The sequence below is a fragment of the Talaromyces amestolkiae genome (assembly GCF_001896365.1).
Source record: "Talaromyces amestolkiae strain CIB chromosome Unknown scaffold11.1, whole genome shotgun sequence".
Classification (NCBI taxonomy): domain Eukaryota; kingdom Fungi; phylum Ascomycota; class Eurotiomycetes; order Eurotiales; family Trichocomaceae; genus Talaromyces; species Talaromyces amestolkiae.
The window spans coordinates 454,228-470,614 of NW_024468047.1; the positions used below are offsets into that span (position 1 = coordinate 454,228).

Consider the following 16,387-nt stretch of genomic DNA (forward strand, 5'->3'; position numbering starts at 1 on the left):
TGATTTTGCAATTGAATTATAACCTGACTGCAAGCTACCTTGTATTGAGCATATATTGACAGCAATATGCACGTCGGGCAAAAGCTCCAAGAACAGGCGGCCTCCGGCCGACCTGGAATTTCCTTTGAATACTTTCCCCCCAAGACTGCACAAGGTGTTCAGAACCTATACGACCGTATGGACCGCATGCATGATCTGGGCCCAGCTTTCATCGACGTCACCTGGGGTGCAGGCGGCAGCCGATCTGAATTGACTTGTGAAATGGTCCGAATTGCACAGACAGTCTTTGGTTTAGAGACCTGCATGCACTTGACATGCACCGATATGCCTCGCGAACGTGTTGACGCCGCCCTTGAAGCTGCCTATCACGCCGGTTGCACAAACATCCTCGCCCTACGTGGAGACCCGCCTCGTGAACAGGAAAAATGGGAGGCTGCAGAGGGAGGCTTTCGATATGCCAAGGACTTGGTCAAATACATTCGGGAGAAATATGGGAACCATTTCGATATTGGCGTTGGTGGATATCCGGAGGGAGCTGATGATAATTCTGATGTGGATCAATTGATTGACCATTTGAAGGAAAAGGTAGATGCGGGGAGTACATTCATTGTCACACAAATGTTTTACGATGTGGACAATTTCTTGAACTGGGTGGACAAGTGTCGTGCAAAGGGAATAAATGCCGCTATTATTCCTGGCATTATGCCCATTTCAACATACGATGCTTTTATGCGTCGTTCGAATTGGACAAAGATCCGCATTCCTCCAGATTGGCTGGAAAAGCTTGAACCAGTCAAAGCCGATGACGCCAAAGTCCGAGAGATTGGTACGAAGTTAGTGGCTGAAATGTGCCGTAAACTGTTGGGATCTGGCCAAATCCACCACCTTCATTTGTAAGCCTCTTCCTATATTTTCCATATCTTGGGGTGACGATGACTGACATGACATAGCTACACCATGAACCTTGCACAAGCTACCCGTCTCATCCTAGAAGAATTGAGACTTCTACCGTCTGAAGAATCTCCTCTCCACAAGCCTCTGCCGTGGCGACGATCCCTCGGTCTACGCCGACGCAGCGAAGACGTTCGTCCGATCTTCTGGCGGAACAGGAATGCTTCTTATATTGCCCGCACAGCCGATTGGGACGAATACCCCAACGGACGCTGGACCGACGCTCGTTCCCCCGCTTTTGGCGAGTTGAACGCTTACGGCGTGCGACTGAAAGGAACAAACGAACAAAACATTAAACTCTGGGGCGCACCAAAATCTATCAAGGACCTTTCCGAAATCTTTCTGCGTTACCTGAACGGCAAATTGGACAGGCTGCCATGGAGCGACCAATCCGTCACTCTCGAGACCAGCGACATTCAGAATGAGCTTCTCGATTTGAATAGACGCGGTTTCCTCACCATCAATTCGCAACCCGCCGTAAACGGCGTCAAATCAAACGATCCCGTCCACGGCTGGGGACCCCGCAACGGCTTCGTGTATCAAAAAGCATACCTCGAACTCCTCGTTCCACCGGAACACGTCGACGAAATTCTACGACGAATTGAGAAGAATCCCGATCTCACATACTACTGCGTCAACAAGACCGGAGAACTCAAAGCGCGAAGTGACGAAGGCCCCAACGCCGTAACTTGGGGCATCTTTGCTTCCAAGGAGATTATTCAGCCTACAATTGTCGAGAGTGTGAGCTTCATGGCCTGGAAGGATGAGGCTTACCAGCTCGGCGATGACTGGGCCAAATGTCATCCTGCAGATAGCCCGAGCCGGAAACTTTTGCAGCGGGTTATGGATGAGTGGTACATTCTCAATATCGGTATGCTCACCAAGCCTGAAACTTCATACCCATTGCATAGCTAACCAACTGGAATAGTGAACAACGACTTCCACAAAAAGGACGACATCTTCCGCCTCTTCGACGGCCTTGTCATCAAAGACTTTGAGACTGAAGTCGTCACCACCGCCCCTGTAGTCACCGACGGCACTAATTAATCAACCCCATCAATTCAACCTATAGACACAACCAACGACCATAACTACCATACCACTAAAACCCACTTCAACATTTCAACATTACCTTATCACTTATCATAAGGAGCAAGCATCCGAGAGGGGGAAAAGGACACTCTCAACGGCGTTTACATTCCTACAATATCCACCACTTTATCTTCAAATTCAACTCCTTTTCGGGAAAATTTTCAACAGGACAAAAAAGCTAATGACATTATTCAAAGAAACGAAAAAGCAATCAAGCAAGCAAAGACGACGTGACGAAATTCAACATTTGATACCATTCAACATGCAGCATTATTTGTATAGACCGTTTAGCAGGCCATTCATCACATGACGATAATCTGTGGTGAATCGTGAGGGGGGGAGGAAACGAGGGAGGAAGGCATAAGAGAGAGAATCGGGCTTCAGGAGATATCTACTGTAGTACTCCATTTTGGGAAGAGAAGAGATACCAATCTAATTGAGATATTATTTTCGTTTTATGTTCTTTCACATGATCCGTGTAGTTGATTTGGACTGGTATCCCTGGCATTCGACATGAGGACGATCCCGAGACTCAGAATTAAGCATTCATTCATTATTAACAATGGCGAGAGAGATCACTAGCATAACACTACATACATTGATAACAATTACCATAGCAAAAGCAAGAAAACGCTTAAAGATATCCAAAGACCAAAACACAAGACCAGCTCTATCCTTTCCTAAGCTCCAACCTTATGCTCAGATCACTCACTCATTATACAATACTGAAAGGACAGATGAAGAATCACTGTATAACAGCACTCAACAAATTCCCAAAAACCCATCCAACCGGCCTCGTAAACCACACCATCCAATTCGTCACAACGACAACGTAACCCGCCATCTTGATCATAACGACGAACACAAAACACAACACCGCGAAATTTACCAGTGCTTGACCTATGTCCGCTGCAAGGTCGCCGAAATCGTCGACACATGATTGTGGTAGGCTGCCGTTTTGCTGGTATTCGAGCCATGCGTCGGCGAGGCGTTTGCAGACTTTGAGGCAGTGAGAGGCCATTTGGAAGAGTGTTTCGCAAGACAAAAGAATTTGGGAGTAGATTTTGTGGTCGCGAAGGAAGGAGTGGAACTTGGTGAAGGAGAGGTAGAAGACGCCAAAACTCAGGGTAGTGTCGTTTAAATAGGGTTCGATGGGGGTATTGAGAGGGGTTTCCGGTTTGTAGACTTTGCTGTCGCGCCTGCTCTTTCTTTCGGGACTCAATTGACGTTTGACCGCTGATTTACGAGTCTTTCGAGTTGGCTTTGCATCATCCGACGAGACAGTGGGCTCGGTTTTCAACTTCGAACTCGATGAAGAAACAGGCTTGGACTTGACTTTGGCTTCTTTCCGACGGATTTCTGCTTGTCTTGTTGCTTCCTTTTCTGCCTCTTTCTTTGCCTGCTTCTCTCCCTGCTCAGCCTCCTCCCTTGCCTTGGCTGCCTTGTAAGCTTTTCTCGCCTCATTGATCCTTTCAGTGTTCAGCTTTTGCTGTCTCAACTCATCCAGGGGCTCTTTAGTCTTCTTGGCAGTGCTCTGAGACTTGGCCTTGTCGTAAGCAGCTCGTGCCTCAGCCAGTCGTTCGGCGTGCTGTCGAGCAGCTGCTAACCGTTCAGATGCAGATTTAGCAGCAGCAGCACCTTGCCTTGCTCTTTCGGCCTTCATTCGAATTTCCATACGAATAGTGTGAGTATCTCTTTTCTCCTTGTTGCGGAGCTTTTCATTGCTCGCGACGGTTTCTACGTTGGGTTTTGCGGGAGGTGAGGGAGAACAGCTCAGGGGTGGACTCGGTAGTTGTTGAGGTACTTGCTGTCCATCTAATTCAGCAACATGCGGTGTTTTTGGAGTTTCTAAATCGCCTGGTATTTTGTTCCGTGGTCTCGCTATCGTAGGAGAGAAAACTTTGTGGAGCCGCGATTCTGATGAAACGGTGTGCTTGAATTTATCGCTAGGACTCAGTCTGACGGAATCATTGCTTTGAGGCGAAGTGATGGTGCCGTTTCTTGACCCTTCCCCAAAGGAATCTGGCGACGCAGATTTCGACGATTCCGCTGGACTATCATTCGGCCCATGACTGGATCCAGGGGAAGAGCTTTCGAAAAACAGATCATTCTCCGGAGTTCTTCGACTATAATCCTTATTGAACCTAGGCGGCCGAGACGATGGCCTCAATACTGGACGAGTCCGAGACCGTTGCAATACTGATTTTTTGGTCACAGAGGACGTAAACACAGCGCTATCATCTTCTTTCGCTTGATATTGACCAGTAGTCGGAGAAGTGCTCGATGGTATTGGTATCTTTGTCGGCTGTGCCGGCGTCAATGCTGGGGGAATGACTAGAGGCGTTGCACGTTGAGGTTTGCCTAGGATTTTCTGAGTTGCTCTAGCAATATTGTGACCGGAAGAATGCGGCATTTTAGACGCGTGCAACGTGCGTGGTGTATTGGTTGACTTGTCTTTGTCGCTTTCTTCGTCCGACTTTGCAACGGGTGATACTTGTGCATCATTCTCGTCGTCCGAATTTGGAAAAAGTAGGATCTCATCGGGGTTTTTAGCAGCTTTCTCATCCACGCCCATACAGCCCATAAAACACTCTTCTCTCAGCTTCTTGAATAGTGCCTTTTGTTTAAGCTTAGGGTTATCGGTGACTGGACTGACTCGAGCTCGTCCGACTTCGTCAGGGCTGAAGTATTGGCGCGGTCCATCCAGCGGGGGCGAGATAGATTGACTGCTGTCGGTCGAAAAAGAATTTGGAGTTGTACCTCGTTGCAGAACAGGGATCGAGCTCATCTTCTTCACTTGCTGTGGGAGTCTAGGCTCCGGAGAGCCAGACGACGGCTTAGACGCATCCATCTCGTGCCTGGGAAAAGGTGCTCCGTGGAGCTTTCCTATCTTTTCCTGATACAATCTGATCTGTTCCGCAGTCATAGAGGGTGGATTGGGGTCGTCGGCAGAAGGCATATGTACCACGAATCTATCCTCCCAGTCATCCGACGAAGAGAGGTCCGTTGATCCGGAGCCGGCAGACGACACAGTCTTGCCCAGTGTGTAGCTTAAAGGCGATGACCGCGGCGATGGCGTATGAGCAACACTGACACTCACCCACTGGTCACCGTTGACTTTCCATTTCTGGCTAACTCGAGGACGGGGAACATGATCTTCATTCGAGCTATCCGTGCGATTGCTCGGACTGACCACTCCTGTCCTTGGATTAGCGCCTCTTGTAGTAAATCTATCCTCGTTCTTGACCTGATAAAATCGAGACTCTTTCTGTTTTGGCGGCGTTGCCCATCGAGGCCTGCTGCGATTGTCCGTTCCACCGGGTCTTCCAGAGATCGCTTGGGCAGCGGCGGCAGCAATCTTGCGCTCCAGTCGCTGTCTAATCTCCTTCCAATCTCGATCAAACGACTTCTTAGGCTCAATGCGACTAGCTTGTGGAGGCTCCATGGCGATGTTCGAGCTGATGGTTCCGTCTACATTGCTTCCGTGACAGTGACTGCAAAGGGCACCTGACATCAATATCGGCGGTTCATCGCTTTCATTGACTGAAAAGGTTGCATCTGTAAAGTGCATATGCAGATGGGGTGAGTCTTGGGAGTATAGGTATGGGTAAGAATAATGAGTCTCTGCAAGCCGCTCCAGATTCCTAATATGATCTGCTTGGCGCGATCGAACAAAGAGGTCTTGAATGCGATACCATGCTGCCGCGAACAAATATTTGGTTGTAGCGTGTATACTTTGGTGGGATGACGATATGGCATCTGGCGAGACAGTCACAAGGACTGGTGTCCAGCGAATGGGAAAAATTGAGGAGGCGGACATTCGTCGCGAGTCAGAATGCGCTGACATTGGAAATTCCAGGCACTCTTCGATAAGGATATGATGTCGTTAGAACAATGTCTTGCGGGCTGTGGTTGGTCGGATTGCGGTAAGGAATGTTGCGTCTTGCAAAAGACAACGCGTGGAATGTCAGCCTCCTCCAGGACATTTAACCTCAGACACGTGAGAAATACGGTACGTCTCGGGTATAAGGACCAAAGCACAGGTTGCAAGTGCAGGATACCAGTAATGTTCTTGCCTCAAGCAAGAATGATGGATCAACGCACCTGCCTCATATTCGATCTCGCATGATCGATTGCGAGGGGGAAGGAGCCATCTGGCGAAGCTAGAAATAAGACGACGTGATCTCCATGCGTATGTGACGATTTCGCATATCGTTGATTGCAGTGAAGCATTGAAGAAGCGCGCATCGAGTGGTAGATCGATCTCTGACGGTTGATGCCGGCATTTCATATTAGGGCTAGAGCTGCGGTGTTACATACATATCGCTATCAACATCAGCAGAATGTTAGGCAATAGTTTATCGCGACGTTTGCTACGTCGATTGAAATATCACACCAATTGAAATCTCGTAAGAAGTTCATTATTGATGTACATTATATGCATTATACACCAGGGTCAGGGGTGCTCAAGGTTAGGCAATTTAGAATTCTTCATCGCAATTAGGCAATTAGGCAATTAGGCAAGGTGCATTATCTGAATACACTAGCCTCGTGTCCAACGTCCTAGAATCGCCCACTTTCTCGACGGTGAGTTTCATTTAAATGTCCCCAACGCGGCTGTGCAACAGACGATGAAGTGATTCCTCCAGGCGTACTGGTACGTTTCAAAGGACTAGAGCCTTTCCTTGCAGGTGTCAAAGCGGCAAGCCTATCATTGAAGCTGGGTGTAGATCTCTGTCTGTCCTCGATAAAATTCGTAGACATTGACTTTCGAAGAGGGGAGTTGGCGTGGGAGTATATACCGAGACTACCACCATCGCCCGTACCAGTGGAAGTCGTTGGCGGTCTGAATTGCGGCTGGCGGRTGTTCGATAGCTGATTCTGAGTCTGAACTATCGGCGAGTTGTCTCGTAAATGATTAGGTGTCTGAAGTTGAGTACCAGCCTGTGAATTGGTCGGCATGAACGATTGCCGCCGAGAAGGCGACACCTGTCTGCCTGTTGACTCGGGATCAACGTGGCTAAGATAATTGGGGTTTGGGCTCGTTTTGAAGCCCCGGTTGATGACATGAGTTGGTGTCCAGAGTTCGACTTGGTTGTACTTCTCATCCGAGCCTGCATGTCTAACGTGCTCTTCCGAGAACTGAACTCCCACATCTCGCATTAACGGTTGAGTTCGAGGGTGTACAAATTTAGTGTCATATTCGTGCATGACTTCTTTATGTACCACCGCTAGATCCTTGGATTGTTGAGAAAATGAAGATGAAAGGAATGACATTTGGACGGTGAGTAGAACGGCAAGGATAATGGTAGTGAAAATGGTAACACTTGGTCGTGGATCGGTAGGTAGTGTTGGCAGGAACAGCCAGTAGACAAGCACATGGCCCGGACTGAACGAGCATAAGAGACGCAGTGACAATGGGAACGGGTCCCAGACAGCGATCTCCCAGACATCTCGCTTGGGATCGGGATGTCGTCGCGACTCGGCCGTCTCGCCCGCCAGAATATTGCGAATGTAACTGATTGGAGACGTGGACATCGGATTCGACGAGACTTTTACTCGCTGTGCCGATGGTGTCGCGGGTGTTCGATCGATCGAAGCTTCGAAGAGACGATATCGCCGTTTACGCCAGAATGTGTAAAAAGCGTTCGCTAACGAGAACCATGTAAGAGTATGCACGACAAAAGTAGCCTATATCCAAAAAAAAAAAATCAGTTAGCACCTTTTTCCTGAGGTCTCGTAGCAAAGACGACAACTCACAGCCCAGCTCAATATAGACAGTCGACTTCGATCATCTCCAAAAATATCATAATCCGCCCTGCTCGTCCCTGTAGCGACGTTTGCTCGAGCAATCAAGAACACAAAATTGAGGCCGAATCCCAAAGGCTGTGACCAATCCTTCTCTAGCTGAGCCCAGTCGCTAGAGTCAATCTCTTCTGAGATCCATAGCAAAAAGTCCCAAGGGTTGAAGAAGTTGGCGAGACGCTCAGAAAGCGGTTGTCGGCGTACAAGTCGAGGCATGACGAATGTGAAGTTTGCAAAAATGAGACACTATGTGGATTTCTGCATGGATAAACGAAATTTTGCAAGAGCTTGCTGGCCCTTGACTTGCGATCTCTTTCGACGTTCGATCGGCGTTGGAAAAGTGATGGCCGAGGACAAGAATTAATAATGAATCATGATTGAACGTGCTGGTAAACAAGAGGCGAACCTTTGCTAACAAGTTACCGAAAGAGGTATAGCGCTCTATAATCCGCGGGGGCCTTGCTTCCGTAGCTTCAAGCTCCCGAACACTTGGAGACAATAAGCCTGTGCGAGAACAACAAATGCGCAACAGTTGAAGTCATTTCCACATTATACTTCAACCGGACAAGACCAAAAATTCTATATAGAAGGATCTCACCGGACAATACACGGAAAATCCCCGCCATGGCTGCTGCTGCTGCCTTCAAGGTATCCCAGTTCACACATCCAATCTCCCCGCAACAGCTACTGATCGAACCAGGACCGACAATTCCTTGCAGTGATTGGAGATGAAGAGTAATTTATACCCTGAATTCCTATGTGTCGTTCATCTACTAATCTTGCGAACTCCACAGCTCCGTTACTGGTCTTCTCCTCGCAGGCATCGGCGTAAGAATCCCAAACACTATGACCTCGAACCTCCCATTTACCATACACACGACTTAATCAGCATACTGATGTTCAATAAAGCATGTCACCGAACCCCCAGACTCACAACGAAACTTCCTCGTCGTCGACTCCAAGACCGAGACGTCCGCAATCGAAAAGGCATTTCAGAACTTCACGCAGGAAAGGAAAGATATTGGCGTGCTATTGATTAATCAACATGTGCGACCCCCTATCCCCCCGGATCCTACCTCCTAGGAACACAAGACTAATAATGGGTGAGCAGATCGCGGAACGAATCAGACCATCCGTCGACTCATTCACAGATGCGTTTCCGGCTGTGCTCGAGATTCCTAGTAAGGATCATCCATATGACCCCGAGAAAGATAGTGTGTTGCGACGAGTGCGGAGGTTATTTGGGGAGTAAAATATTGCCCCATGAAGTCTTTGTCTTCGGTTTTGGCTAGTAGTACATCCTGTTATGACTTTATCGGCGTTTTTGCATGGTGTCTGTTCTTCCTGTTTCTCGTCCAGTACATAGATTTGATCGAAAAAATATATGGATGTGGAACGTACAAATTTCAAATCTTGTCATAGATATTATGTAGTACTGGGACTACGTATAAATACCTATAACTTATATAGTCAAGCTTACCTAATTTACAAACTCAAACACTACCTAGATATTTAGGAAGAGTATCTTCCATAACCTGAGGCAAATCGATCTCGTTTACATGGATAGAATTGCGATCAAATGTGGTTTTATTGAATACAATGCGTATCTCACACGATGCAGCTATTTACATGAGAACCAAAAAGCACGACACAGTGAGCAAGCTTAATATTATCTCACCGAGAAAACAAAACTGGGGTTCAAATATGCAGGACAGAAGCCAAAAAGAGAGWAWAAAGAAACAMCCCGCCAATAAAATCAAGGCGATACAAGCCTTCAAAAAGACAAAAGCGGGCATGAACCGAACGCTGTGAATAGAAATAATCATGGAAGTGAGCAAGCAGACAAACTGGAGCGAAGAGCGAGGGGCGGACATCAAGGTTATTGCGTAATGATAAGGCATGGGCGTGAAATCAATCAGTCAGAGATGGTATTCAACAACATGATGAACACATAAGTATATTTAATGGAAAATTATATCGTGAGCCTGAAGGCAGGTGATGCGAGTCTTGTCCTCAGTATAAACATCAGCGAGGACAGCATATTTGCCCTGTATCACAGATTAGTCAACGCTATCTAATATCCAAGTAAGATTGTGGCATATCAACTTACAGGAGGAACCTCCTTGGGAATCTCAACCTCCTTGACAAACTTCTTGTGTCCGTCCAGAGGGCAAGTGAGCTCTGTATTGCCCTCGATCTCCTCACACAAATCGGCCTCAACATTCACCAATCGGATAAGACCATATTTGACTTGGAGGTGAATCTTGGCTCCCCGTTCAACGGGCTCGTGGAATATGCCTTCTGCTTCGATGGTGAGGTTTTCGCCACTGTTGACACAGATATATTAGCAACGCTGTACCACATCGCCAAAGCTGTATTAATGTAGAGATTTTTGAGTACATACGGAACAGGTGGGTTAGGCGTCAAATTCACCGAAACGATCTCGAGAATGTCATTTTTGGGGTCGGCGCAGTATTCCAGAGGGTTTTCACCAGCAACGGGGAAGGTGTCCTCTAAGCTTTTGATCGGAGACTGTCCGAAGAGTGGGAGGGAAGCAGCCCAGATTTGGACAGGGGCAGATGAAAGGAGGAGAGCGGAGAGGAGCTTCATGGCTGCGAGGCTCTAGAAGGTGAGGTTGAGATAAGGCGACGATGACGACGCTTAGTTTGGACCGTTGCCTTGCGATGAGTTGATCTGGATTGGAGAGGATCTTTATTGAAAGGTGTATTTGAGGAAAGCAAGAAGCTTTCTGGTGAACGTTTTCAGTAAAAGCAGTTGGCAGAGCGGCGTTTAGACAGTCGAGATAAGAGAGGTTGGAGGTGGGCTTGAAGCCATCCCCGATGACGACAGCCATCGTCCAATCGTAGCCCCAGCACGTGACGGGTCACACGTTGGCATCGTCACCGCCTCAGCCATCGGAGCTCTGATTGGCCAGCAGCCATGGCCCTGATCATAACAAATCTTCATATACTCAACGATGTCACAGTACGAGAAAACCTCTGCTATTTTGCTGATACTTCACTCTCCATAGGTTTTTATTGCCTATTGCCGATTGCCTCAAAGATCAAAGACGCCATGGTCCAGGCTCTCTCTCTCCCCGACATCGATCCCCATCCTCATATTCAACGGTCTCGGATAAGAAACAATGACAGGCGGGATCGGAAAGCCCCACCCTGCAAAAGTCAACTCGTGTTGGCCTGACAAATGCGGCAGCGACAGTATTTCTCAAAGTTGCAGAGTAATTAGTGTTTGGGGCAGATGAAGGCAGACCTTGTTCATTTCATATTGTTACATATCAGCAGATGTTGTGGTATTACTTATGATGAAAGTAATCTACTAGTGCCCAGGAGTCTTGAAAGATTTGCCGGGGAAATTTTCTTCTTTTCTCCCACGTCAAGTTATCTATGGACTTTCGATTCATGTTTCTTATTTCCCGAATCAGACAAATGTGCATACCGTACTAGTAACTCAATATATGCTGCCTGACAATCACACTAGCAATACAGCAGATGCAGCTATATGTGTTCGCCCGCACCTGCAGCACATACAGTCTAATTTCATTTGCTGGCACCCTGCGTATTGTGCATATGCAGTCTATTTTTTAGCCTTGCAGACTCTGCACTTAGATCGCAAGAAAAGGAAAATGCATGACAGCGTTGGTCTTCAATATCTTCGTGTACTATGTAGGTGAGAAATCAACTAGCATGCAATGTTGAACTTAGCGACTTTCATCGAGTCGATCGTACGTCCTGCAGGCCCATATCTCAATATACAGTCAAGGCTCGCTAGCCGCTAGCCGAGCAGTCTGGGTAATTCAGACAGACACATATTAAATAGTGACGTGGCGCTGATGTGCCGCTATGTGCTAGTGGAAGGTGCCTATGAAGAATCATCTATCAATTGGTCCGAGATGAGGCATGTATGTGATTTCTGTTGCCTGTGTCATCAGTCCTCGAATGATCTTGAAGAGAATGCAAAGCACAAGAAATCGGCTTCATCAGGCTAATATTAGCTTTGACTAGTCCTGTGTAGGTAGTAGGCCATTACCAACATGGATAACTCATGATATTCGCAGCCATCGACTCGGACAATTTGCACATTTCTCAAGCAGGTTCTCGGTAGCAAGTAATATAGTGATGCTCAAAAAATATCATGACTTGCCGGCCAATACCTCGAAGTAAGGGTGACGATAATTGAAGTCGGGATCTCGGTAGTTCGACTGTACCGGCACGTAGCTGGCAGGCCTTGAATCTGAATTCAGTGAGATGAGGGGCTCATTGAGATGCGCATTTGGGCATCGCGAGCTTGTGGCTTTGGCTGATAGTGGATCATATCACGAAAGAACTGCAGTGTACGTACCGCTTGGAATTTCACGTACGTAGTACGTGGGTCCTGGAGGATTTTTCTTGCATCAAATAGGTCAGCCGAACACCCCAGTGGCTCGAATCACGCCGATGCCGCATGTACATGGGCCAGCAATGGGCTAGAGGGATTTCCTTATACTTAGTATTTAAAACAATTGTTGTTCGTTGTGTCCAAATAGATTTATGTTTACTGACAGTCCAAGATGTCAAACCGACACCTACAACGCGTCAGTAGCATGCCTCTGTTGAGAGGAAGACGAAGCCGATTTTTCCGAAGTAGTATCACACGGCAGACTCTGTATCCTGCTAAAGAATCGAGAGCATACTGGATTAGGCAGGCCGCATGAGTGTTAATGAACCAAGCGGGGCCTTGCAGAGAATCCTGCATGATCATTCGTGACCTGCCGAAGTAGCGAGAAAAGCTCATGAACTTTTGCTTAGCATGGGAAATGGTTGGCCGAGAAATGACAGCAGAGTGACTTTCAACAAAGAAACATACGCCCTCAAAAGGTCATGTACATGCGGTACTATTGTACTCTTGTTGATGGACGAGGAATTTGCCAAATGCCACTGTTCCACAATCAAAGTGCTTGCGCGCATAGTCCATGTGACCCCGTGAGAGAAACCAGTTATGGAGTAAATAGATCGAAAGAACGAATTGTTCGGTGGAAGCCCCTTGAAGAAAAGTGGATTAGCACGTTTTAGCAGCAAGACCCAATTTTCGATATATTAAATCACCTCCTCGTTCACCAGTCAGTCGAAATGCTCACTCACTAAGTGGTTCCCCATGGAGCCACAACGGGATTTCATCATTAATTCTTGCCAACTTCGTTATCTGCAAGGTTTGACGTGGGCCGCACTGACAACCGCGAGTTTTAGGGCAAGGCCACTAAACTAGGCCCGTAGACTAAGGGCCTGTTAGCTCCCTTTTCAACTTCAGCTACATTCGTAGCGACGGTAGCGTCGCAGTCCATCCTGCAGCACAAAGATCCGTGTCGGCATAGTGTGAGACCGTTGTTTCAACGTGCAAAAATACGATGATCGTCTTCAAGTCCCTCGCTTCCACCTTCGGATTACAACATCAGCTTTGTTGTAATATAGACTACGATACAGTTGCGGGCCCACCGCGAGGGGCTAACGGAACCATCAGGACCTAGAGGACGGCAGAGGACGGCAGCTTATTAAATGTGAACCATGGCGCTGGGCCGGGGAACCTTTTCCCCAAAATGTCCCTTATCTTTCCTTGAAAATTGCGTTCCTCTCCTTCTTCGCACAACGGCCGTCCCGACAGTCTGGATAGCACCATGGAACCTATCCGCTCCCGCCTATCGCGTGCATAAACATTCCTTACATGCGTCCGATCATGTATTTTATCCTCGGGTAGACGGGAACTATGGAATGGTGCGCCAGTCCGGCGGTATTTCAACCAGTGTTGTCGTAGGTGGGTTGCCGGCTGGGGACAGACAGCAAATGGAAACCAGCCTTTCACAAAATCTAAGGAACCTGCTAAGCCCCTGTGAGCCAATTGATGAAACTGAACACTGACCACAACCTGCATGATTTGTGAAACGGGCCGGTAAACAGGAATAAGCCACCTCCGACTCAAAAGCAAGATGTTCAATGTATCACCCTTAATGATACAACACGTCCGAGATGTAAATGCATTTTCGTGGTCTTCGAGATCATTTGGTCTTGCCGTGAGACTACATATCAAAGCTTGGAAGTGTCGCCAGACAGCCACTCAATTTGACGTAACATTCATCCCACGCCATCCATCAACGGCCTCACGAGGCTTGACTTGACCGTAGGCGCATAAAGGGCGGTGAGTTACGAATAAGAGAATTTAACATACTCGGCGTATGGAGACCTGCATGATCAGGTTCTCGATTTAGTAAAGTTAGCATTCTAAAATTTCCGACTCTTCCCCCTAGGACAACTTAACAGCGGCGCTATTATTGTGTGCCTTTTTGGGAAGCCCACTGCCACCTCTCAATCAAGGTAGCGGCTTAGACCCGAAAAAATTTGTCAATTGGCAACGGGCTGCGCTTACCTCCCATAGGCTGCTGCCGGTGCGTTCGTTGCTTCGGGGCTGTAGTATTGGTACATGGCGATCAATTCTTGTTCCCCAAAGAAGATATTTCTCGACAACTTGGTGTTTTCGCGTAGAATAGATTGATCTCCACGACTTGCAAGCCTGGACTTGGCAACCCGAATTGGAAGGTGCGTCGTCGCAGTAGATGTATGCCTTAGTTATGCGCCTCTTCGCATCTGGCATACGGTACACTGAACAGTCCTTTGCTTGAGAAGAGATTTTTTGGCCTTTTCCGATCCCTTGACAAGAAGTCTAGGGATCCTTTGTCACTGGGATGGTGTGTACATGGGTCCACAGGGTGGATGCGAGTTTCTCTCACTGCATTGGAAGACTTCCTGGCTAGTGGGAGAAATTCTGGCGTCGTGCCGGCCTATCACCATTCACTGCGCTTCGGTTGGTACAAACTTGCTTCGAGGAACAAGATATCTCGTCCGCTCTGGTCAAGATTACGGTCATGACGGCCGTATTACGCTTCGCACCAGTGTCATATCTTTCATTCTGTATCGACTCATTTGGATGGCACCATAGCAAGTCGTTAGACCAGCACCAAAACACCTAACGCGCCGTGGAGTCAGCCGGGAGAAGCCATATAACGAATTGTGTGGAATTAAATGATACCGACGTTTTCATCCAGCTCACTTCTGCGAATCATTCTTTCTAAGCAGCCGGCTACATCGAGGCACATAACACACAAAGGAAGATCTTCTGTAAGTCGAGGACCAGAATCCGTTCTCTATCACGCGGCCAGGACCACATCCCGTTTTCGTTCACTATTCCAGGGGTTCAAGTGTGCCTTGACTGGATATCGGTTGTGCCAACGAAGTAAGGCTCTGCATATGCTTATATTACGGTTGCTGCCCAGTCTCGTATTTAAGTGTTTTATTGCTCCATCGATAACCCTGGTCAGCTTGTTCGTCGCGTTCCGATTAATACAGCCAGATTGATTCGATAGATTTACCGCAAGCCTTGTCGACAAAACTCAATCAGTATTTGGAAGACAGCCAGATTTTAAAGAGAACCATGAGGTGATATACTTGTATCAAAGTCAACAAATGTATAGAGACTGACCTATGATTATAGTAACCCAAATGTCGGCACTACTTCGCTCGACAGCGCTCTGCAAGAAATCGTCGTCATTCACGGCCGTGAGTTTCAACAATACTCGCTCAACAATCGCATCTATTTATGCCCTGTAGACGATGTAAGTTACGACTCGAATCGGGCTTATGAAAACAGTCGTGTGTACACGAACTTACTGATGTCCTCAGGATGAGATCGATCGACTTGAACTTCAGCACCAAGTGCTTAACCTAGTTTTCGACAACCGCCTTATATTTCCCCCGATTCGTAACCCTCGACGAGTTTTGGACTGTGGCTACGGGGCTGGAAATTGGGCACTCGACGTAGCAGAACGATATCCTCACTGCCAGGTATTTTGGTGTGAACTGGCTCTGACATAGAGAACAATCACTTATCGACGTGGCAACAGGTCATTGGAGTCGACATATCCCCCCATATGCAGCCGCTTGATATACCGGATAATCTGTGGTTGCAGGTACGCATTTTCTTGATCCAAACTCTCGTTATAACTGTCTTCCTCTCGTTCTTCGGTCGAACACCCCTCGTCCCCGGAATCATGGCTTGCCTGACGGAGCTCTAAGCCAGGACCTGAAAACATGATATTTCCGGAATCGATGGGTCATCAAGCGGACGCTGATTTTTTGACCACTAGGTAGACAACCTCAATCGCCCATTCACCTTCCCTTCACGAAATTTCGATCTTGTCCATTCAAGACTCGTGGCTTCTGGGCTAGATCGATCTCGCTGGTCATCATACGTCCGCGACCTGGTGCGGTAAGATGATGAATCTACCACAATCCACAATCCACAATCCTCGCAAATGCGCCTAACGTACCGTATCCGAAACAGTGTGACAAAACGTGGCGGCTGGGTCCAAATGACAGAAATATATTTCAATGTCCAATCCGACAACGGTTCCATCACTGAACGACATGCCCTCCGCGAATGGAGCAGACGCTATATGAGGGCCTTGGAAGATCTCAAGGACTTGAGAGTCGCTCCC

General features: G+C 47.7%; 4 protein-coding genes across 4 annotated transcripts; 1 reads left to right on the forward strand and 3 right to left on the reverse strand.

Annotated features, from left to right (window-relative positions):
* Positions 1-66: 66 nt before the first annotated feature.
* Positions 67-1,998, forward strand: BHQ10_006113 (uncharacterized protein; the record flags this gene model as incomplete). Its single annotated transcript, XM_040878664.1, has 3 exons — positions 67-893; positions 951-1,822; positions 1,880-1,998. 3 exons carry the CDS (start codon positions 67-69, stop codon positions 1,996-1,998), a joined length of 1,818 nt encoding a protein of 605 aa, XP_040734617.1.
* A 790-nt stretch (positions 1,999-2,788) lies between these two features.
* On the reverse strand, positions 2,789-5,488 carry BHQ10_006114 (uncharacterized protein; the record flags this gene model as incomplete). The annotated part of the gene is made up of 1 exon (XM_040878665.1): positions 2,789-5,488. One exon carries the CDS (start codon positions 5,486-5,488, stop codon positions 2,789-2,791), a length of 2,700 nt encoding a protein of 899 aa, XP_040734618.1.
* Positions 5,489-6,606: 1,118 nt separating this feature from the next.
* On the reverse strand, positions 6,607-8,064 carry BHQ10_006115 (uncharacterized protein; the record flags this gene model as incomplete). The annotated part of the gene is made up of 2 exons (XM_040878666.1): positions 6,607-7,734; positions 7,804-8,064. 2 exons carry the CDS (start codon positions 8,062-8,064, stop codon positions 6,607-6,609), a joined length of 1,389 nt encoding a protein of 462 aa, XP_040734619.1.
* Positions 8,065-9,809: 1,745 nt separating this feature from the next.
* BHQ10_006116 (uncharacterized protein) lies at positions 9,810-10,458 on the reverse strand (the record flags this gene model as incomplete). The annotated part of the gene is made up of 3 exons (XM_040878667.1): positions 9,810-9,896; positions 9,959-10,175; positions 10,253-10,458. The coding sequence occupies 3 exons, from the start codon at positions 10,456-10,458 to the stop codon at positions 9,810-9,812; spliced, it is 510 nt and encodes a 169-aa protein (XP_040734620.1).
* Positions 10,459-16,387: the final 5,929 nt, after the last annotated feature.